Source organism: Eutrigla gurnardus (genome assembly GCF_963514095.1).
Source record: "Eutrigla gurnardus genome assembly, chromosome: 23".
Classification (NCBI taxonomy): Eukaryota; Metazoa; Chordata; class Actinopteri; order Perciformes; family Triglidae; genus Eutrigla; species Eutrigla gurnardus.
Genome location: NC_139934.1, coordinates 8,056,633 through 8,081,967, shown reverse-complemented (window position 1 = coordinate 8,081,967; position 25,335 = coordinate 8,056,633). Strand labels below are relative to the sequence as shown.

The window sequence follows — 25,335 nt, the reverse complement described above, 5'->3', positions numbered from 1 at the left end:
GAGAGAGAGAGAGAGAGAGAGAGAGAGAGAGAGTGTGTGTGTGCAAAAGGAGGAGAAATGAGAAAACAGGAGTCTGACTCTGACAGTGGAGCACTGAGCTCAGCTGATGGCCTCTAATGAAGTACGGCAGCTGCAGAGGAGGAGTATACTGACAGGCTGAGTCCTACTCTGATGGATGGTGGAGAACACACACACACACACACACACACACACACACGAGAAGACAGCGAAGATTTAAGCAGACCAAAAACTATGATAGACATGCCATGCAATGAGGAGCAGAGCACTGAATGACAGAACATTGTCAGGATACACTGCATGGTGAGCTTCTTCCTTTTACTTCCTCTGGTGAACGTCGGAAGAATAATTTTCTGGTCCAGAATCCTCTTCCTGTTTTCGCCATGTTGGTTACCAGCATACAAGAATCCAAATATCTTTTTGAAGAGTTTATTATAATATTTACAGCATTGTTGAAAATGCAGTGAAATCCTGAAATACCTCGGATGAATCATCTTCATGGTTACTGCTGGAAAATGAATATTTTTTGGGGTTTGAAAATGAAAATATACAACAACAAAAATATATCAGTTTTGCAGGCACAAATGTGCTCAATGTGTTTGATGCAGTGCACACATTCCACATTACATTTCAACAATGGAAAATATTAACCAAAAAAATAAATCTCCATAATGAAAACCTACCAAAGACAGAGTAACACATTAAATAAACACATACTGAGAAAGTTGCTTGACAATGAAATAAAGTAAGTTATAGTGCACATTGGTGTGAAATGCAGTTGCCTCTTTTGATTTGTCCTCTACTTCCCTCTTGAGGATGAAAAAAGTATGATTTTTTTTTATTATTTTATGTTCTGAATCATCAAAATGACAGAAAGATCAGGAGACCTTTCATGGGTCATTAACAAAACATGAAATACAATTTATACTAATCCTGAAATCTCTTTGTTTCAAAGTCAAAACATCAGTAATATTAAATCATCATGTCAGTAAAAAAAAACAACTCCCATCCCTGGAAATATTGATAGTACTCCAGCATTATTCCGTTAAATGATTCAACTAGATGGTTTTTTTGTAACAATTTGAAGTAAGGCTGTCACAATATCGGATTTCCACAACAATTATTATCAAAATAATTCAATAGTAATCTAAAAATCTAAAAAAGAATTATGCTATGACTGAAATTCATCTTTAACTCTGTTTATTGTGCTTTTTGGCAAATTAATTAAAGTGAAAATACAAGAAATTCTGTCTATAAAAGTGATTTAAGACCAGTGGGTTTATTTACATTGTATTATCATGTGTATGATTAACATGATATACATATTTTATTTTCAAATATCATGATTTCATCAACACCAGTATATTGTAATACCTGTAAGTGTACTTTGACCCATCCTTGATGAAGCTTATTCAGTGTTCACCCTCATGGTTTGAGATTATTTGGAGTGGAATGCATTGAAGTTATATGAAATATGACAGCAGAGATAATAATGGTTTTGGGTCCAAGTCTGAGATGGTGTAAAAAACTGCATAATTGACTGCCTGTGTATTTAAACTGGGTAGCCAGTTCTAAATATTAGAAGGTGCATTAAGGATTAATGACAGCAGGTGGCAGCAAATCACAATATTTCCCAGCATTCGTTGAACACAGTGATGTGAACTTTTTCTTTCAATAAAAAATATTTATTTTGTAAAGACAAAGTTTGTCATTGGGACTCAGAATCAGAAACAGGGTTTCCTCTCACTAAATAATAAAGATTCAAGATAAGCATAGTAACATTTGAAACTTTCTGCTTCAATATAACAGCTCGACACACAGGAATGGTTAAATACATTTTTTATTTAACAATTATCATCAATAAAAATAAAATAAAATGTTACAAAAATCCTTTAAAATCAAAGAATTGTAAAAATCATGGCTCCAATTTAACGTGGTCATGACATAGAAAAATACAAAAGGCACTGTGCATTAGAGTCTGCTGCATTTATAAAACATTTAAAACCAAAATATAGTCCACTACTCGACTAGATTTACATGTTATTATTAACGATCCCTCTAGTCTATCTCTAGATGCCGTCCATGTCCTACCAGTGCAGACTTGCTGCTAATGAGGAGCTATTTTTAAGAAAACAGGACTGGACAGTAAAGTGAATTATTGATTCGGCTAAAGAACAAGCTTTAAACTGCTCGGAGTGTGAAAAGTAAAGAAATCAAACAGAAACACAGTGCAAAGACATAGATCACAGTAAAGGATGTGTGAATGTGAGGAGATAGGGATGTGCCTTGAGTTACCACATACTTTCTATCAATAAGCAATCAATTTAACACATTTACCCATTACCGTTTCACCTCTGGTCAGAGATATTTTGGTATACAAGACCTCCTCGAGTTTTAACGAGACAAAAAAGAGACAAAAGAAAGAAATATGCATGTCAAATGCAGAGATCAATAAACTCCATGTACCAAGAAGAATCTGAGGTTTTTTAAGTTCCCCCGCTTTAACAGTCCTGCGGAGATGCTGAAGTCCTGGAGCTCCATATTCACACAGATCCGTGGGATCCATTTTTAAATTGTGCCAAAAGAGTGCCCAATAGGTTGAACTACTTTCCAAAAAAAATTTACAAAACAAAGAATATTAGCTCGTGTTCTACAACACCAACTGAAAGGTTGTGTCAACAAAAGAGAGAGAAAGAGAGACCACATAACACTGAAATCAGAGTATTTAAATAAACAAATAAGCACTCCATAGAGAAGGAGAAAAGTAGAACTGCAAGAAAGTGGTTATTTCTTTGTGTAAAATCAATCTTTTAATCTCTTGTGTGGTAAAGTGGCTTTTTGTGACACATTCTTCCCGGACCTAACCCCCCTTTTGCTTTCATCTCCAAAAGAAAAAGAAATCGTTTTAGGCATGTTTCTCTCTCTGTGTACCTTTCTGGTACTACTTTACTGTGCAAATTCACTATTCATTCAACGCTTTTAGTAGTTTCATACCAAAACAGAAGGATAGCTTTTAAGGACACCTGCCATTCTTTTTTAAAAAAAAAAAAAAATCTCTTTGGCATCCAGTTTTCGTGTCCAACTTCCTGTCATGACGAGTATATCATAATCACACCCATGTTAGAAGGAGTCAAACTGTGTAGCAGTCGTAGTGCATAGCGAGTCCTTTTGGCATCCAGTCACTGGACGAATGATGCTTCTGCTGGGATCATAGGAAACCATGCTCATCCAGTCCTTTTGGAGTGATCGGGTTCCACTTTGCAGTAGTCTTTATGGTAGAATAGCCTGCAACACAAAAGCCAAAGACTTAAGTAAAGCAAACATTTACAAGGTAAAAAAAAGAAATGTTGTTTTTCTATGCATATGGTACCTGATTCTGATCTGCTTTTGGAAATCTCCGTTGGCTGAACATCTGGCAAAGGGAGCTTCCCTTCAACATCGCTCTCCCCCGATGACGTGTGCTCCTCTGCTTTCATGTAGGCAGGCCTCTTATGGTATTTGGCCCTATAAGTGTCGGTCATACAGCTATCCACGGAAAAATAAGTGGTGGGGAGAGCCATATCTGTCAGACCAGGGGAGTCTGTACCGTCACCGTGTCCGGGCTTTGGACTGGGCAACCTCTCGTCACTCTCGCTGGCCGACAGATCGTTCCTGTCCTGATCCGATGACCCCGACTTGGAGCTGGCATCTGATGAAAGCCTGTGCTCAGCAGGTGTCTCAATCCACCGCCGGAGGGTGGTGTGCGAGAGTAGGGACAAGCCATTTTTAGCTTCGTAGCGGGGGCTCGACTGCGATGGCACCTCCGACGGCTGCGAGTGGACAGATGGGTCAGCGTGACTGTTGCCGAAGGTCTTGGGGGGTATGGGTGGGGGGCTTTTGTGCGAGAAAGGGTCCGTGTGGGCAACGGTGCCGGTCTCCTCTTGTTCGGAGAAAGGTCCGGCGAGGTCATCGGAGCTGTTCCATTCGGAACTGCTGGTCTTTGCCAAGTACGGAGGCACAGGGCTCACGGGGCTGCCGTCCACGTTATCCTCTTGTTCGCTGTCCAGACCGTTGTTCTTTTCAAAGATGCCGGGAGTGTATCGGAACGCTCTTCTTCTGTTACAGAGCAAAAAACACAAAAATATGTATTTTGCCAAAACAACATATAGTTTTTAAGCAATCTTTTTTTTTTTTTTACCTTTGTATTGCCTGACCGGAAAGGATGTATTCATCTTGTAGATCTGGAGATTGTCTTCCTTGCTCACCTAGACAATAACGAAGCCTCATGAGTATTTTTAATAACATTTGTAAATGCATGGTCATCACTACCAGATGGCCAAAATATAGCGTAACATCTGTCATTGGTTTCTATTTGAAAACAGCTAGATTTTTTTGTTTTTTTCCTTTGACTCTCCAGCAAAGACATGTTATCTAACAGGGGTCATGGTGAGGCCCTTTGCCTGGTGCTGTAAGAGGAAGTATCAAAGCAGCTAGTCTGGCAGAGAGCCCTCAGGCCCCCTGTGTACCACTCTGACTGTCTGATCCAGCCAAAGAACGTGGCCCCTTAAAGGGAATTTGGGTTCATATCCCAGTTACACTTACTAATGAAACAATAAGGACCCTGAATGAACTCAGATTTAGGAGTTGGAACATACGCAAACTAATGAAAGCACGGAAAATTCTATTCAGGTCATAATATAATGTCAATGAATTCCGCTGCAAGAATTTTGAGATAATAAAAAAAAAAAAACACATGTGTAGATGGGGTCCCTATGTGGGGGCGGGTGTGGAGCTTAGCCAAGTTAGCATGGGTGGGTGTGATTTACAAGGCCTGAGACAGACAACAGCTGACTAACAGTACAAGGAAGAGAGTGAGTGGCTGAGGACCATCTGTGATGTGTCAGCATTCCCTCTTTTTTTCCCCCTCCCTGTGCTCTCTCAAAGCATTAGTGGCTAAATCCTTTGTGCTGGCATGCAATTACGCCAGGGTCAGACTCCAGACTCCAGATCCCCTCCGCAACACTATTGCATTTTTAAGCCGCTAAGTCCATGTGGCAATTCACAATTTGATGACGCTGATCTGCAATGTTGGCAAGCAACTGCAACAATATCATTCTCAAAAAGTAAAATAAAAAGGAATGCAGTTTAACAATGAGTTTTCTCTCGAAAATCCCTTCATCTTTACGGTCACGTGCACGGTTGCCAAGAGAAAGCTCGAAGGAGAAAGCGGGGGGTAGGAAAAAGGAGCTTCCTGTCCGTTATAGCTGACATTTTTTCAGGAAAGCAGCTATAAAATAAACAGCATAATTCAATCCAAATCAAGTGTAAATCAAGTCTTCAGGTTCAAGGTCTGGTTAATCTCCAGAAAACATTTCGGTGGGAGTTTTTGGAATCACTGCTGTAGCGGCGGACGCCAGCAAAACAGATGTACTCAAGGTGTCCTGCTGTTTACATGGCCTACTGCACTTGCCTGGGAAACCGTCCATGGACTGTGATTGCACGGATTAAGCCGAGGTTCAGTGGCATTCAATGGACTATCTAAACCGCACCAAGTGGTGTGCAGCAAATTTCCCCTGACATTCCCATGTTAACTTGAAAGCAAGACAAGTTGCTAAACAGGATAAAAAGAAATAGAAGCCGTCTCATATGCATGCATGTTTTGTTGCAACAGACGCCGCTGTTTTTTGAGGATAGAGATTCTCTCCTCGTGTAAATCACTCACAGGCCGATCTCTAATTATATCCCCAACATAAAAGATAACTCCGAGGAAAGTTAAAGAGCGACATATGTTTGCCGCGTGCTGTTATCCACTAAAAGTTTATCGGGTCATTTAACCGAGGGGAATAGAGAAGAGATCTGACATCATTTCAATTATACCAACTGCCAGAGGGTGAAACTCCTCAAGGAAATAGAGAAATGTGTCTCTTTTCACACCAGGAAACCCAAACTTGTTTTTTGAGAAATTGTACACGCAAAAAAAAAAATTAAATCCCGACAGCCCTTTGAAGTTTTGTTGATGTGACAAAAAAAAAAAAAAAACCTCAGTTTGAAAAGCTGTCAAGTTGAGATTTGTAGTTCTGTGCGTTCTGCAGTCTGGGGTACTTAAAATTCATGAACATCAATCAGACACGCATGCATATTTGCAGTTCAGCTTTTTATTAAGACCTGAACTATGTGTGGAGGAAAAATGAACCCTGGAAAAACTTTATCAGTCATAACTCAAAAAATGTTCAGCCAAATACAACAATTAAAATATGTCCTCAAACAATGTTATTAACACATTAACGCCGAGCAGAATTACTGCTATGTCTTCGACACACATTCACTGCCTATAAATTATAATTTGGGGTTTTATACATAGATGAGCACAAACTTCTTCTTTAAATATGCAAACTGAGCCAAATCAGCTTCTCTGCAGACTTCCTATGCAATTTCTGCAGGAAAGTTCTGCAGGAGCCACTCGACAAATTGAGAAAAAGGCGTGATTTACTGTCAAGATAGCAGGTTGAAGTGCGCCCATCTCCCGACATCCGTGACCTTTCACGCCGTTACATGCAGGACGTGCCACGACATTTCCATTTCGCTATAATAGAGCCGGATGACATTTATTCACGACAAGGACATTAAGGTGACCAAGGAGACCAGGGTTTAGGGAGCCCTCCTTTCATGCAACAAACGAGCATTAAGAATGATTGGTCAAAATGTCAACTGACCTCCTCCTCAAAAACTGCCCGCCCACACGCGGGTGCTTTTAGAAAGGATTTTGGACTTTAATGGACGACTGGAATCTGCTCAGCCTTCTCTGGAACCGCAGCTCGGGCCAGACTACCGCTGCTGAACCCTGGCCAAATTGCCTTAGGACACATTAACTGCAGCTTGTCAATACAATTTGCAGACAGCAGGGCGTAAATATCCCATACTGATTTTAAAATGGCTCCTGAGAACTAGAACGAAAAAGGCCCTATCGGATTTATTTTGCAGAATTTAGGTTTACGAGTTAACAATAACGCATTTCAAGGCATTTGTCAAATTAATTAAGACTAACTCAAGATAGAAAAACAACTTACTTATCAAAGAAAAAGCAACTGATTGAGCCAGTGTGTGTTCAGTGTGTGATCAGTGGACATTGTCATACCTCCTTAACGGCACTAGGGGGCAAACAGCGAGTGAGGAAAAAAAAAAGTGTTTTTTTTTAAACAAAAGTGTACCACATTCTATACCTTTGTTCAAAATGAAGGTTTGTGTTATAATTTATGAACGCAGACTTTATGAGACAAATACAAGCCTTAATGAAGATAATTTCAGGGGACGTCCTTGAGAGAAATGCAACACAAATATGGACATTGCCTTAGTTAATAAATAACCATGCCTGCCACAGAAGTGTTCCTTTGCCAGGGATTGTCTCACATGAATAAGTCTGCATGTCCGGACAACAACATCATTCAACACGATGCAACTCTGCTCATTTCTCCAACCTGACACACTAGTGTAAAACACATTTTCAACTCTGAATAAAAACCGCCCCATAATAAGATCTGCTGCTTCTATGCTGCATTCCATGACTCTCTGGGACCTTGAAATAACTGCAGTGCTACTAAATGGCATTTTCATTGCCTCGTGTCTGAATACCACCTTCTGACAGGCCCAGTCATGGAATTTTCTGCCCGGCTGGTCACAGCTGGGTGGCCCTACAAACTCACTCATTTCCCCCCTTCTTTTTCGGGATTAACTCTGTGTATTCCTGCTGAGGGAATTAGTAAGGCGTTGTTACTTTATTAAATACTTTATCTATCCTTTTCTCTGATGCTGATTACGTGAATCACAATAAGTGTGTATTAGATACCTAATGTCAATTAACCTTGCACCATTATTTCAACTGCACAACAGCATGACTCATACTCACTCTCGTTTTTCTTAAACAGTAGTCCAAAATGTGTATTTACCCAACCCAAAATGTTTTATCCGCATGAATCTAAAAGTCCTTGAGGTCCTTTTTTTCACTCTTACCCATTCTGCCTTTTACAGAATGAGTGAGGAAGGAACCGAGGATTTAAAAAGTCACTTCTTGACCCTCTTTCAGCCCATGTTCTCTGTGTGCTGCATAACATAAACTTAACTCAGGAAAAAAAGGTCAAGGCTAGTCATTGAGGAACCAGAGCGCACTAATTTCCATACAGTATCCCTTCAATCAGGCTGTGACCTTACACTACTGATGGAACAATAAATCAAGGAAATTGCTTAGTACTATCTTAATGTTTCAGATCCTTACACATGGAAATCTACTGGGTAGAGGACATTTTTTTTATATATATCAGGGCCAAGCTTCTGTGAAAATACTGACACTTTCATTCATGGCTTATTTCCACAATGTAACACACAGATAATCGAATTACAAAATAAGGGCTTTACATTTTCATAGTTTTGCTTAAATGAAACTACCTAGTTTGTGGAAATATGAAATTAAATTTGTAGAGTTACTCACCAGTGGAAAATGTAGATATGCCAGACTTCAAATCATCACTTCTTTTCTGAGGGAAGTGATCCCTAAAATACAAAATCAATATGCATTACAAATTACATTCTCACTGACTTCAGACCTTACCCCAGTCCCAGAACATCGTACCCACAACCAGCAGTTTACCAATTTGCTGTCAAAGAGATGGGCTTGAATAATTCACTTGCGGTTGAGGAAGTCAGCTATCTGCTGGCTCTCCTTCTGAATACGGGAGTTGTCAGCTAGTTGGTATCATTATCTCCAAACAAAAACCCGCACTACAAAGCCAACAAATGACAGACCAACATAATAAGGCTGGCGCATCTGCCTTGTGTGCATTTATGTCAAATAGGTCTATTCTTAGAGCGGTTTCTTTGAAATGTTTAATCATTTAAAGATGGAAGCACTTTTGAGACTCCGATCCTCAAATGAGTCGGACATGAGATGACAAAGCAGCATCCTGACGCTGGCATCACGCAGCAAATAAAATGGTATAATAGACATTTCTGCGTGAACTCAGACAGTCTTACCTTGTGAGATGCAGCTCAGGTATGGTCCTCAGGTCCTTGGAAGAAAGGCTCTCCACCACCGGAGAGTCTAGATTTGCTGAGCCGTTGCTTAGTCTGTCACTACTCTCATATCCAGATTCAGTCCGCTGGATCTTCCAGTTGTCATTCCGCACTTTTAGAGTTGCTGAGCCCTTTGACCTGTCCTTGTCGCTGTAGCCGCCTCGGCTATCCGAGTCCAGCGAGCTCCGGCTGCCACCTGTTTCGTGCCTCTGCTCATCCTCGTAGATGGTCATCAGGCTCTTGGGTTTCCGTTCTTCTCGGCCTCCCCACGCAAAGTCTCGGTCCCTCTCGTCTCGCCCCCGGTCGCGGGAGGGCGACTGACTGCTGGGTCTTCTCCGGGGGCTGTGTTGCCTCCGCTCTTGACTTATTGAGTTAACGCTAACGCCGCTTAAAACGCTGTCCACATTTAACGCCTCGCGCATGGGCTTCCAGGGGCGGCTGGACCTGCTGCGGCTGTTCCCTCCGCTCCCCGAACGCTCTCTGGAGTCTTGGCTGCTGTCCGTATCGTATCCGTTGGAGACTTGGTCTAGTCTACGGCTGTGATGACCACTGCTGGGCACACTGGGCACCGCTTGGACCCGTGAGTGAGAGCGAGGGGGCTCGTGCGAGGACCGTCCACCGAGGTGGGGCGTTCTCTCGGCCCTTGTGGGACCTTTTCCTTGGCTGCTGTACAGACGGGTTTCCAGGTGTTGTTTGAAGCCATTCTCTGGAGGGGAGACGGAACGGGAATAGGTCCTGTCCTGGCCTGGATCTGGGTTTAATCAGAGGAAGGTTCATAAGAGCTTGAACAATATCCGAGTAGATGTTTTAAAATCAATTATTCAAAAATATAACACCTGTTCGAATGTTATTATAAATTTGTTAAATCTATTGAGGCAGTCAAAAACAGTATAACTACTTAAACTTTTCTCACCTTCAAACCACCAACATTTTACATCTATAATACAAAATAAATCACATCAAATATGGTATCCTGATGCCAAAAGTGTCATGAACAACGTTGCCAAGACCCAAAAATTGACTTTCACCGACACCTCAACACAAAGCTTGGGCAGAAAGTGAGGGAAGGACACGACGACAACAGGGTTACTGACATTTGTGTGTGCAGATGACAGGGAAGTGTGAATAATGGCTGACAGGGGTCAGTTTTCCTCCGTGGCGTGCACACAGAGGGCAGCCAGCTCATGTACAAACAGCGATGCAGATACATACGACAAAAGGTGTATTTTTTGCAAACGCGTGCACGTTTTTCGATATGCACGAGTGACATGTCTGCACACGATAGCGTGTTATGCTATTTCAAGGACGCTTGCAGCCATAATAGCCACTTTCTAAATATATGGCCAGACATCCTTCCTGGAAACTAGTTAATTCTACTGTCACACACCCTTATTTATCTACAGAGCAGGGGTATTTCTGATTTCAATTGTCTGGATACATTTTGCATTGATTTTCTAAATAAAATCAAAAACATAATTTTATTTAATTGCATGGATATAGTGCAAGCCCTCATTTAAGTAGGAAAATGAATCCGTCCAATGCATTTCCATAACTGAATCAGAGGCTGCATGCTTTGTATTGCAGTTTAAACGACCTGGGGGGTAACGTCATGTTTGAGGGCACCAATAGTGAATTTAATAGTACATATAACTGTCAGTCCTTGGAAAGCCGGCGAGAAATACGGTCCCCATTGCTTTCGGATTTTTGCTGACCGTGTGCCAGAGTTAAATCACTCCAAACATTCTCCTATACATGATAGCGATGTGTTTTAAAGAGTTTCTACAGTGTTGTCGGCTGTGAATCATGTTGGAACAATGGTAAAACACATTTACATCAATACAGCCAGGAATCATTCCTAAACACCCTGGGGTTATCCCACAGGCCAATATGCACGATAAAGTTGCTTAAGCTTTTCTTGAGTGTTTTTTTTTTTTTTTTTCCTGGACTTTTTTTTAGCAAAGTGCTAGCCTGGGCCATGAGCGGCGCTGCTGTAAATTTATACTACTTACATTAACTGTAGTGTCACCCCGAGCCTCGCCATTCATCACGCCAACGACACTAGCCTCTTTTAGCCGAGTGCATTCAATCATAAGGGGGACGTGAGCTCGCTGCTAAAACAGGCTACCGCTGTTGACATGGCGGATATGGGAGTGTGTTACAATCATGCTCAATAATCCCTCCACTGATACTTAATTGAAAGCAGTGACGTACTAAAAGAGTATTAAAGTAGTAGACCTATCAGCCTGATTAGAACCAAAGCACTGTTTGTGAGACAAAAAGGACTTGGGAATGTTGACAGGAATATTCTTTTCTAAATTATACAATATTATATCTACTTTATAGTGTCGTATTTAAATGCAAAAAGTCCATGTTGACCATAGAAAGGGAAACCAATGGCTCTGAATAGGAGACAATGACGGCAGGCTCCAACAGACGTCAGCACATAATCCCCTTTCTGACACATTGCTCCCGAACCAACGGTTACATAACAGCTCGGAAAGTGGCCTTAAAGCCTGACAATTCCTCTGTATGAATGTATGAGTCCACATATATAAAATACACACATTATCTATCTGCGACCAACCTCGGTAGCGTGACTCCGGCCTCCGTTGACCGCTCCTCTCAGGCTCCCTTCTGGATGGATGCATCCCACGCACCTCTCCTGCTCTCTGGGCAACTTCTCGAGAAATCTCCCTGATGCGACTCTTGGGATCGGCGTTGCCTATTTTCACTACGAAACAAAAGAGATGTCAGGCATTAACGTTTGGCACACTTTCACTAATGGAGGGACGAGAAGGGATGTAATCACTATGTAATGAATGCTGATTTTTTTGTTTCTAATCTCAGCTGAATCTCTGCTGAATCAGGTGGGGATTTCTACCACTGCAGACAAAATTATAATTATTCTCTATCCGGGTGTCAAATCGATTGTCGCTACATCCTTTGCCTTGGCGCTTTTCCCATCTCTTTGTCCCCAGCAACCCCGGGGCACTGAGCAGTTACACAGTGTGGAGACGGGGGCAAACTTTACAGCACATCATTGTGCTGATTTTACTGCTATATGAGGGGAAAGGCAGCAGGGTGGAAATATGTTCATGCGGAGGCTCGCCTGCTCTGTCTCACTTTGAATCGTAATAATTAGTCATGGAACTGAAAAAAACATACTGTGGTTCTGTTAGCTGTCTGAGAAATCTCCATGAAGAGAATGTGTGTTTAAAAACAAAACACTCAATGTTTTTGAGACTATTTTTGAGACACCACAGATTTCAGAGTTCACAAGATGATGAATCACACTTTAATAATAGTGAGCTTTCAGATTTGACTGCGGTGCTTCTGTAAGTGGTGTAGTGACTGCAACCTACACCAAATATTAGGCGACACGGTTAAGGGGAAACAATGATATCTCAAAGACATTTTTTAAATAGCCACATAATACCAATGCAATGTGCAAAAATATTCAAACAAGAGGATTTCACCAGTTTCATCCACTCCTAAAATGTTCTGTCATTGTCTCTTTAATACGGCCATTTATTTCTCTCATCTAATCTCTTCTTCTGCACTCCTTTCCCTACTTGCACTTAAGGGTGATTTCCACTTCTAGACGAGGGTCCGTAATCCCCTCTGTGTTACTAACAAGGCCAGATTTAGTTTTACAGCAAAGACATTATCTCTTCCGCTGGTTGCTATGCCAAATCTGTGCTCGTCACCAGCGTCTGTGGACAAAAATGGCTATAACCTAAGCAGTCTTTCAAGGCCAAAACACTACAACCACCGCAACAGTTGCTTTAGTTGCAGCACATAACTTTCTTGCATGTATTTCACTCTTGATCACTGCACTTAATGTGCACAAGCACTTGCCCAGAGTGCCCACTAAGCAGCATTGTGTGGATAAACCATAGTTTAGATTGATACTTCTTTATAATACTGGAACGAAAAAACACTTAATTAAATTACTTATGCAGCGTGTTCCTCTCCTGTCTCTCCCTCTTTGCATTCTGACCATGTTTCCATAGTTCCTGTCTTACCTGGTCCCCGTCCTCCACTGGTCTGAGCGCTGCCCCTGCTGAAGGTCGAGGTGGTCTTCTGTTTGAAAGAGCCTTGGCCCAACAGAGCGTTCAGATTCTCCCTGGTGAGGTCCAGCTTCTTGGGGGCTAAAACTGGAGAATCAAATTCTGCAAAAGGAAGAAAAATATTTTTAAATTTCAAGCTAAAAAAGGCATATATGCTGGATTGCATTTCTCAACAAAAACAACCTCGTCATTCAAATTTCTAAAACAAAACTAAACAATTTGCAACCAACAAAAAAACATTTCACCTGACACTAAGAAACGGAACTTAAATTACAAAATCCACACAAAATGCTCCTTGGTTTTTGCAGGATCATCCCGTTTGGTCCGGCGCCCTGTCAGCTCTGATCGGCAGCGAGCGGCTGCCACAGCTTGGACCTGGGGCACGGCCAGCATGGAGAGTTGGAGGAGGATCTTTAAAGGGGATAAAAACTCACCGACCAAACAAATCCAGGGATACATAATCCAAACAGCAGAGATGTTCAGCTGTTGTCATCAACAAATTTTCATTACTGCCTGCAAAGGCAACAAATATGATGTGGGATTTTAAACATCCTGTGAAGTCTTGTTTTTTTGTTTGTTTCATGTTTCTCTCAATTTAATTTCCACTGAAAGCGATTTGTAAATGTTGTTATATATGTTTTATTAAAGGAGACCTACTTTGCTTAATTCCAAGTTTGTATTTTGGGTTTATACTGGAACATGTTTACATGCTTTAATTGGTAAATTGCCTTATTTTTCAGTCCGTCTGTCTGAAATACACCGTATTCACCCTCTGTCAGGAACGCATTATTTTAGTAGCCGTCTAATCGACAATTTTATTGATAAATCTAAACTATAAATCAATGGGTGATTGACACTAATCAAAGGATGGGTTCATGGTTAGTGAAAGCAAAGAAAAACACATGGCACTCAACAGCCATAATAAAGATAGATGCACCTCAAGGAATTGTTTAAATTGATTGATATTGACATTAAATCAACACCTCATCCAAACCCAATATAATATATCTATATTGCCCAGGGAACCTTTCCAGTCACATAGAAGATGTTAATAACGATGAGGACGTTTAAATGTCATCATGATGACCTCTGACCTATTCTTGATTCAGGTCCTTGGACAGGTCGTACCTTGCACTTCTCCATTGACGGGGGTCTTGTAGTGCGACTGGCTGCTGTTCTGTCTCGAGGCATCATCTGAGGTGATGGCACTCCCGTCTGGGTTGGCGTAGAAGAGGAGGAGAGGCTGGAAGTGACCTTTGATGCATTTGCTGACCACGTCTTTCCATCTGGAGCCAATCTATAGCAAAAGACAGAAACAAGGTGGCTGGACTTAGCACACAATAATCACATGATTTGGTGATTAATCAAGTTGAAAATTCCTTTTTGGGGTTGAATAATGTATGTTATAAGGCATTTTTCAAACTGGACACAGCTCTTCTGGCACCGCAAGAATGCTTTCATAAAATGTGTCGGCAAACTTTAAAACAAAACCTCACCTTTAACGTAGTCATAGTCTAATTTGTGAGTGAATGTATCACACTGGGACCAAATCGCACAATCGCATTAGCTAAGCTGTGTAAGGTGCATGTCTCGCCACAAAGGCACCGCCACAGAGGCAGGCTGCAGGCTAACAGATGCTTGTGTGCCCCTTAATTAAGCAAATGAGGGTGGAAGAGGAGGGAGGGAGAGCGATGAGGTAAAGGAGAACTAATGCAAAGCAAAGGAAACACAAACAAAGGAATGTGGAGAAAAAAATAGCTGTGTCAGGTGACCAGTTATACTGTCATTTGAGACTTCTTGATGATGACATAAAGCGACTTCCAAAGTCTGCAGCTAAATTCAAGTCACTGTATTTCATTTGTATTTTATCGTCCTCATTAAAACAAAAAAATGTTTTATGCACTGGAAAAATCAAGGCTCAAGCTACACTACAGTAAGCTGCTGAGACTTGGGGAGTCACGAAATGCTGGCAAGTTTCGACCCAGGTAAGGACTTGGCAGGCGCCGAGCGCTGTAGCTCCTCCATCTCAGTCGGAGGGGGGGGGGGCTGCACACACAGCATAAGCTGCTGATGGATTGACACAGAGCCAGCCAGCCGCTGCACCGCAGTCCCAGGGAAAAATTGTGGGGATGTGAAACAAAAGGATTCAGAGCCTATATACGGTATGCACACGCAACCACTTGCAACATAGGAGACACGCACATAAAACCTCACACAAACGCATATAAACTAAACAAGCATCCTCATGACCCCTCAACTTTGACCAGGGTCTGTAAAATAATCTTTAGTGGGTGACTCCACTTCCCTACTGCAGTACTTTGTGATGAGAGAGTTGGGGAACTGCAGTAGAAATCGGGGAGTGGGGGTTGAGGGGCTCGCTGACTCTTCAGTGCCATAAAGGCTCATCAAACCAGAAGCTCATGAAGGGCAATCGATGTGGCCCTCATCGGCCGATAAAGAGCCTTGGTGAGGGAGATAGGATACCTTAACATTGCTACTCTTTGCTGCTGCTCAGCATAGCACATTTTCTCGATTAGAGAGTTCCAAAAATGTTTAATTTGGTCCATTTGTACACTAATAACCCGTGAAAACGAAACTCGAAAGATTTTGTTGAAAGATGCAAAGTGATGTCTTCAAATTGCTTGTATTGTCTGACCCTCCAAAATCCCCAAATATTTAATCATATGAAGACAAATCAGCAAATACTCATATTTAAAGAAGCAGGAACACGTGAAGAGTTAATTAATGTTTAGGTATGAAGGGATTCAGTAAACCGACAAATACATGAAAAAAGGCTGCACACTCCCACCTCTTTCACTGTGGCGTCATCAAAGAAGACCCACTTGGAGGACTTGGTGTGGAAGGCGAAGGCACAGTAGTGGCGGCTGGAGTAGCAGATCATCCCCACCAGCAGCAGCTCTCCCTTTTTGGCATGCTCATCCGTCACCCTGTAGAAGAGCTGGAAATATATACGTATAAATAATACACACCAATAACTCATCGGCATCAACGCTACATTAAGCGGACGGGCGAGTGAGTGATTTTGATAGCGAGAGGAATCGGTTACTCCACCTGTTTATGGATTAAGGTCTCAGGGAATGAACCTGCATTGATTTGACAATCAGTGGGAATAAGCGCTGGTTTAAATCAGCGCCTTCACAGCACTTGATCGATCGGGATTAATTCTTCAGTGGTCCACGGTATTCTTATTGATGGCCGACATACTAATACCCAGTGAAATAATAATAAAATATCAGCAAATAAAGTCATTTAAAGCATCAACACAGCAAGCAGACATATGGAGAAAGTGTTGCCGTTTATCCCGGCCCGTGTTTACTGCACAGCCAGTTCTCCGTCTCCCACTCACTCTCTCAAACAATACATCTCAAAGCAAGCGACGGGGGCGGAGGTCTGCCGCCAACACCCCATAAAGTCGCATGAAACGCTCCTTAATGAATTAAGGCCTTTGTGGCATGCTAGTGGGGAGGAGGGGGCTAACACATTCTTCTGTTGGCATGCTTTGGAAACGCACTGTCGGATGAACGGTTTGATGGAGAAGTTATGTAATGTGTGAAGTGTATGAGCATTGTTTTTTGCTTGTGAAGTTCATCCAACACAGTATATGTTTTTTTTTACATATATATTTCATGTGAACACGACTGGCAACCCAACCATGTTCGTGAAGATGTGATTTAATGGACCCGAAAGGAATTACACTTGCCCACAAAACATATAATCAAGAATGTGTGAATATAAACACTGCAACAAAAGCCGCCTTGAACACATGTTTTCTTCCTCCATCTCAGTGACGTCCGTCCAGCCCACATGTTCACTCAGCAGGAATGCGTAAACACGCTCAGGAAAACACAGAAATGAGGGGAGGGGCTTTCTGACAAAGCTGACCAAGGCCAGCAGGGGCTTTTTGATCAGAGGCGCTGGCCAACTGGGCATTGGGCGTCGACTGCTTACGCAACGGCCCCGACTTACAGAGAAATAAATCCCCACTTTATTTCCCACATATGTTCGATTGCACCAAAATAAACTGACCCTAAAAAGAAAAAAAAAACGATGAAATGGCAGCTGTGTGAGTGAACAAAAACGATGCTTTCATATCCTGTTGTATATTATATCAGTATGTCAATATTCCTGCTGGAATTCTACAAACTATTGGTCACGAATTATAGTAAGAGTTAAAAGACAGAACTACAAAGCGTAAAAAATGGACATAAAATGTTGGTTGAAGTAGACTCACAGCAGAGAGACTGAGATGAGGCCCCAACGAGCGGATAACGTCTTCTGTGAGATCCGACTGGTCCGAGTCCCAGACGAAGCCTATGGTTACTATCTCTGGGGAGTTCATGAGGACCCGTCTAATCCTAATCCTCTGGCCACAGTTGCTCTGGAGGAGGAGAAGAGAAGACATACAAGAAGACGAGAGTTTTATCTCCAAGCAACAATTACCAAGCTAAAAAAAGAATAATATCAAAAAGAAAATACAACAATTTTCAACAAATAACATAATTAACGAACCAATCGTACTTGCTTATAAATGGATGCAGGTGCATTAACAATAATGTGCATATTCAAATATTTAGCATAGGCCACTTACTGGACAGTTACGAAGGTCCCCTATCGTACTTGCTGCTTGTAACAGTTCCCCAAAGGACTCGTCTCTGCGCTGAAGCGTCTGTTGACTGAGAAATATGAGACGCACTGTCAGCACAAGCATGGGAAAGAACAAGCGTGTAAGAGGAAGGGAGGCAGAGACAAATAATGATGATGGTATGTGGAGAGAGAGATAAAAAATACAGCCATGTGTGAAATCTCAGCTAAAATAGTAACAACCTTGTGGCAAATGTGCAGATGGAGACATGAAAAGCAAAAAACATGGAGGAGCCGGACAGATGTCAAAGGGGAAGCAAAGAAAGTTCGTGCCTCACCAGAGTGCGGTGGTGGAGACGTAATGCACCAGCTCTGTAAACGGCAGTGGGTCGGACGATGCCCCACAGCTACGGCACACAGACTGCAAAAGGGGGAAGAGAGTCGAAGACCATGAGGGTGTTAACACAATAGAAAAAGATAGATGGATGTGATTCAGTGCACATTTCTGCTGTCATGGACTAATTTTTCATTTCCAAAAGAGAGAGATCAGAAATAGTAAAAAAAACGAAACAAAAAAGTCCAATTTAATATATGAAGTATCAATCTCTCTGACCAAGGCAATCCCAATTTAGGCTCTGATAATATTTGCCAGATTGGCGCCCTGAAGTCGAGGTGGAACAAAATCCACCGACTGTGCCCCTAAGGGATTTAGTCCAACGGCGCATTATCTGTTTTGATTTTGAGATAGAACTGGTCTGGGACGGGGACTGAGTCAGTGACGGGCGTCACAGCCACAGGGCAGGGTGGTGTTGTGCTGGAACTCGTGTGTGTACATCATGCGTGATTTATCTGGTGCTGCTGCAGCACTGTGGGACGGGACCAGAAAACACCCTCCTTTATTCCACTGGGTCGACCCAGTATCAAAACGTGACGGATTGGATTTCTACTGTCTGGGACAGTGATTCATCTACCTGTCTGTGTCTCTGTGTGTGTGTGTGTGTGTGTGTGTGTGTGTGTGTGTGTGTGTGTGTGTGTGTGTGTGTGTGTGTGTGTGTGTGTGTGTTCCTAACATTGGCTAGTGTTTAGCTTGTCCACATAGTACTGTCAAGGCTTTGCAAACAAACACTGTATGAAGATCAACAACAGAAAAAAGGAAAAATCGAAATTAACACTTTTTAACGCCAACTTTGTGAGAAGGTAAAATAACAACATATTTTGTGACCCCTTTACTGACCTGCTCATAAAGTGACATAGCAAACTTCTGATGTGTGATGCAAGACTTGGAAGTGCAGGCATCCGTCTCCTCAGGCACAATGTGCAAGTGGATCCTCTCCAGTATGTTCTCCTGTGACACAATAGGACATATATCAGGTATGGGACAAACTATTTCCAACGCTGTCGTCATACAAACACCACAGGCTGTTGTTGTTTGTTTTTTTTACTACAAGTACTTCAGAGAGGAAAAGTGCAGTGGGACACGTTAAATATCGAGGGTTCATATTTAGGAGTCAGGTGGTAAACCTGACAGCAGAAGGAACACGTTTAAAGAGCAAGCTATCCTCCATTTTAGCTGCCACCTGTTTCTATGGACCGCTCGGGAGTTTGTAAAATATTAAAGCTGCAAGGTAGGCCTGCAAAAGGTTACAGGCACGTCTTAACAGCCTGTTAATCTGACACTGGCTAAATCCTCACATAAATTTTGCAGCGACATGCTGCTGCCAATGCATTACATGGCGAATGCTTAAGGGCAAAGATCAGAACAGGATTAAGTGAATGTGTAAAATATAGCTTATAGTTATAGTAAAGGGGACACTTCTGTTCCAGACGCGTGAGATTTTCTCTTTTTGTTTATCCATCTCGATGTAATTGGACTTCCTAAGTGGATAAACAACGATTGCAGGACAAAATCAGGATACATCTGTGCTGTTTTTGCTTTACGGTTGTTAAGAAGAAGCGTGGGAAACGAAAAAAAACACTAATTAAACCTGATGGGGAAGAGAAAACAAGGATGAAAAACAAAAAAAAAGGATCGTTTTTTTCCAATGTGATGGTTATATCAAAATAAACCTAAAACATAAACACATAGTGAGGGGAGAAAAAACAAGTTCTGGCCAAGAAGAGCAGAACAACTGGAACTGATGTGTAAAAAAAAGAAGAAAAAAAAATGAAGGACGCATAAAATCAACCTCAAAAAGGGCCAGAAATGATGCGACATAATATGGTAGCACAAAACAGAGAGGTTCAAACAGAACTCCGGCGCTTATATAACCTGTCATGATGATATTTAGCGGCAATGTGGCAAGGGTTGATGGGAGGGGAAGGGAGGGACAGAAGCTCTTTCAGTGACCTCGCCAAACAGTTTGTTGCAGTGCATTACCCGGACTGTGTGGCAGGGCAACGCACAAACAAACACACAGCCCTCTCCTGTTTTTTTTTTTTTTTTTTTTGCTAGCCTCCCTCCACAGGACAGCCGCGTTGCCACAGGAACTTACAAAGCACTCTGCGGCATCATCCATGAAGCCCAGCTGGAAGCGCTGCTCGTCCTTAAAGGTCTCAGCCAAGGCGTGACGCAGGTTGTCAGAGGGCAGGGCGCGCTCCCGACTGTGCTGGAACTGGGAAAAAATGCCCTGAAGAGGAGAACAAGAACTTGTTTTTGCACACGGACTACAGAACCTTGTTGTGTCACCCTTACTGCTCAATTACACAGTCTAGATTTGTGACCCAAACAGTTGCCACATTCATAATGACAAACAGGAACTTGAGATAATTTCAAAAAAAGCTTCTGATTGTACCTTTAACGCACAAAAGATGCAGGATTCTCCCAGACAGAAGTGTCCAGGTAGCTGCCTCAAGCTGCGTCTGAAGATGTCCAGCTGCCATAAGACCTACACAAGGGAAAATGTATGCTTTACACTATAAAATGTTCTCCAAGGTCGTGAGGATGAGGAGTGGGCGAGAGGAGCAGCTCCCTCACAGGAACAAAGCCACAGGTCGTGATCATTTTCAACCAGCTCATCGTTGTCTCACCCTCTGAGTCACGGTCTCCAAGAGTGACCTCACTGTGGGGCTGACTGCAATAATGAGCTAACCTGCCAGTAGACCACTAGTCAAAAACAAGATGGTGACTAAGCTTTGAAATTTCTAAATAAATGATGGTCACGTTGTAAAAAACGTGGTGTACAGTTCCTGGTGGACACACAGCAATATGTGAAGAAATACAGTTAAACTCACATCTGACTACTGTGTCGACCAGCACATAATGGTTAGCTTAATCATTTCCAGTAATGTTGAATTAAATACAGCCACACACAAAAAACAAAGCAGCAGACCTACCTGCACTGCGCTGTTGAGGAAGCAGCTGTTCTGGCCCGGCTCGTTCAGGAGTCCTTTGGTGGGGGCCAGAGACAGCATGCTCCCCGGCTGGTACGATTTCCCCAGATTGCCCCCCGGCTTCCTGAAGAACTTGACCCATGCCATTGGATAGGGGGGTCTGCCTTTAGACAGGTGGGATCGTCAGAGGGCAGGTCGGTCCTGGGATCAGATCCCTCGGCCCCGGTTAAGTTATTCCACGAGCTGCAGCAGCTGCCCTGTCACACATGGGCTTCTAGTCCATGTCTGCAGCTTGTGGAGAAGACCCTTTTACCTTGTCTGCTACTTAAAAGGTTCTTTAAAAAAAAAATTTAAAAAAAAAATTAAGAATGAATTAAAAAAATTACAATCCAAGTCTTTGTTTTGGGAAGCCTTTGATGATCAGCGGTCTGATACTTCTGATAAGAAGTTCCTCCTTCATCCTGTAGTCTTGGTGGCTTCAGAAGGGATTGTGGATCCCTGTAAGCAAGTGTTGCCACATGGTCCTGATGCTACTGAAGATGTTCAGCTGCACTCAGTGGTCCCTCTCAGAGGTCCATCCACGGTACGAGTGTATCCGGGCTGCACAGCAAACACGACCTGCGTTCGGGAAAGAGAGATTAAATGAGATTAAATGACATTTTCTATGATATTATGGAGCTTATTATCAGTTACAGTTATATCCAGTATGTGAGCGTTATTGTTTTCTATTATGTTCAATTGCTTCCTTCACTGGACAGTAATTTGTAGTTGTTTTTTAAAGAATTATATAATATCAGATAAATAATCATTACTTCTGAGGCTACTGTCCCCGTATCTCTGCTCATTCTAGGTTAGATGTCAAACTAGACATGTCAACAGAGTTATAGATTAACTTTTACAAACACTCTTTGCACTGGAGGCGTGTCACACTAAAGTTTGCCCCAGTTTAAGTTGCATATTAACATTCAGACTTATGTTGATTTCCTAAACAAAAGATAACAGCAGCCAAGAGTAATGTAAATCGAGCCTTCAGCAGACGATGTAAACAGTATTTACTGTAGTTGAGCTCATATTTATTTTGTCAATATTTACGGATAATACAAAGAGCAGAACATTATTGACAACTGCTGACAACAATCTTTCCAACTTCTTATTATTCATTTTGACTGGAGGGCTCAAACACAATCACGTTCATTATTGATTATCTGTTATTTTCTCATCCGACTCCAGTCTATATAAATGTTAATGAGAAAAGTGTATCAGAAGTAACCAGAGCCCAGAGATAAGTTGGAAAACAAGCTTATTTTGCTGAGCAATAAGTCTTAATTTTACAAATGAGCAAATCCTTAAATTACTGAAAATGTATCATAATTGCCTGTAATTTATTGCCTGGGTATAAAAAGCCCTATTTCCACATTTTAAACATTTAAATTTGGCATTTTGTAGCTCCAGATGAAAGCCCGAGCTGAAGTTGAGATTGAGTTTTCCTGACATTGTCATTCTTTTGAACTCAACAACAAAAGTGTACTGGCCTGACCTTCTTAAACATGAGGTGAGCACATTATACTAAACAACTGAAGATGCAATTCAATTTAGGAAACTTGCCCTGTGCTCCTATAAAAGCAGCACTGCACACAGACTACTCCCGAACAGCTTGATAGATGAATATGTTTGTGCTGAGTGAGGCAATGGAAGCTGTGTCGAGGTTATTACAATAGCGAATGCCTCAAGAGGTGCACACTATATACAGCCACGGCTTGTAGGCTTTAAAATGTTTATTGTTATTTTTAATAGATATTCCTTTATGTTATTCTAATTGAAACAAAGCTCGCTCTGGGTCTGCGCGATAAACTGCAAAGCAAATGCACTTTCAGCAGAGTACAAAGAAGCAACAATGAGCAATAGTGCCTCGTGTGATGGTGATTCAGCCTCTTGGAAAAAGGAAAAAATAACCTCAAACAATAAACCTCAAACATGTTGTTATTCAGTGTGAGGAGAGCAACGAGAAATGCCCTACTTAGCACAAACAATGGAACTTTCCTCTTGTGTCTCCAGAACCACAAAAAGTTTCAGCTGAAACCAGTTGGACAACATTTCTATCCTGGTATTTCAGGAATCCTCAATGGATGATGATGTTGCAACAACGTTGCCTTACTGCAGGTTAATGGTGCAACCTGAGGTTTTAGAATTCGCAGCCAAACTACAGTCTCTGGACTCCATAGCGATCGGCATACCTAAGCAATCGCTTAAGCTCACAGTTGCTTTAGAGCTGCTGTTTCTGCATTGGTTTCAGGAGCAAGAGGAGAACTGTACACCCCACCAACCAGCAGCATCACATGCCCTGACAAGTTTGTACAATGTGTATGTTACACGACTCCAAGCACATACAGGAATATCCAATGTGTTGTGTGTCCAATGATTCTAATAGTGTAACAAGTAGAGCCCGACCGATATTATCGGCCGATATTAGCATTTTCAAACTATCGGTATCGGCATTTATAATGGCCGATAAATTAATATTTTAAAAATGAAATAAAAACGGACAACTTAACAGAATTAGTCTCCAGTCTTGTTCGAAGTTATATTTATGAAGCTTACCAAGTCTTTTAATACTGGTAACTTTGTGTTTGGTTGTTGTTGTTATTGTGTTTTTGTTCAGAAGTACTTTTGTATCTTAAGTTTGTATTTTTATACATTTTATTTGTCAGAACTTTAATATCTTTTGATGTTCCTCTGTTCCGTTGTGACAATAAAATAAACAAGTTTAATTTTAAACTGCATTATCATATTATTTTAGTGAAGACTCATAAATAACTACAAATAACTCATTTTAGGGAAATCTGTTAATGTTTTGTTACACGTTTCTGAAATAAAAAAATATCGGAAAATATCAGATTTTTAAATCAACAAACATTTGTATCGGTATCGGCCTTCAAAATCCTTTATCGGTCCGGCTCTAGTAACAAGTATATTATGAAGCTTTATTGTAATTATTGCTGGCGTGGTACTATTTCTTCAACAGCATCATCTCTTCCATATCAATTTGCCAGCAAGCAAAGACAATACCACACATTCACATTATTCAATCTCCATTTGATTGCATGGAAAAAGAAGATGACGCATGTATTGCGATGCTGCTGACAACAGCAAGAGTAAATATGGCCTTGCCTTTCTGGTCCTCGACATGTTATTGCATTATGGTGGTCCACGTGAAAACTGCCAACCTCACTTATGTTAAAGTATTTTTTAAGTCTGAGCAGATATGGCACTTGCTGACTATAATTCAATACCATGATTTAATCTTGATAAGATTATGATTCTTGAATATCATACTACATTCTTTGAAATAGGTTTGCCCTCACTTAACAACAACATTACTTTCACTGCATTCTCTTTTACGATATGAGGCCATTGCTGTGGAGAACTCTATTACATTTCTGCCACATCCTTTTTCCACCCACAAGAAATAATAATAAAAAATAAAAAAAAACATTCCAGGCTTATCCGATTAAGAATTACACCTTTCATCTGACAACATCATATGACTGGCACCATGTAGCGTTTGCACCGCAGGACAGCCACACATTTTTAGCCGTGGGCTGGCTGACTTACAAAACCAGAGAGGCTAAAGTGGCACAAAGTGTGAGCAGGAATACAGATGAAAGAGTGAAGGGTTGGAAAGACTGATGCACTTTTTCTGAAGATTTCCTGAGGCTATGCAGATGTTTACTGTCTTTCATATGCAACAATTTTTACGATTATTAATAGACCTATTCTCAAAAATTGATAACAGACCCCGACAAATTAACTTAAGGCAGCCATGTAGCCATTTCAGCCTCCTCTAGGTGGAGAAAATTACTCAACTGGCGGGTCACATTATTGTCCAGCAGCCAAGTTTACGTCACTAGCCAACGTAAACCAAGACAGCTGAAGACACCCTTCCGTTTCAACACTTGAGCTGTGAATGAAACCATTCAGGCTGGTTTCCTAATTTCGGGAAGATTCTCACAAGTTTGTCCTATTTCCTTTTCATATCACCCTCTCTGTTCAACACTGTTTTTTTTTAAAAATCAGACATTAATAAACCTTAAAATTGTTGATTCCTGGATAACAAAATGTCCCAGATGACCCTGAGTTTCCAATTCAGCTACGGCCACAAAACATGAAATAATCAAAATGATAATGATTCAACATTAAGAGCAGCGTGTATGAAGTGAGATAACAGGAAAATCATTGATCCCTGTGGGAAAAATTAGGTCAGGACTGCAGCAAA

General features: G+C 41.5%; 1 protein-coding gene across 1 annotated transcript; it reads right to left on the bottom strand.

Moving 5' to 3' along the window:
* Positions 1–1,840: 1,840 nt before the first annotated feature.
* usp53a (ubiquitin specific peptidase 53a) lies at positions 1,841–21,285 on the bottom strand. Its single transcript, XM_084003283.1, has 16 exons — positions 21,066–21,285; positions 20,525–20,617; positions 20,225–20,359; positions 18,967–19,077; positions 18,071–18,153; positions 17,740–17,824; positions 17,383–17,529; positions 15,940–16,089; positions 14,259–14,427; positions 13,086–13,232; positions 11,645–11,791; positions 9,022–9,811; positions 8,480–8,541; positions 4,196–4,262; positions 3,389–4,113; positions 1,841–3,303 (listed from the first exon to the last, which is right to left on the bottom strand). Exons 1-16 carry the CDS (start codon positions 21,207–21,209, stop codon positions 3,227–3,229), a joined length of 3,132 nt encoding a protein of 1,043 aa, XP_083859409.1. The 5' UTR covers positions 21,210–21,285; the 3' UTR covers positions 1,841–3,226.
* Positions 21,286–25,335: the final 4,050 nt, after the last annotated feature.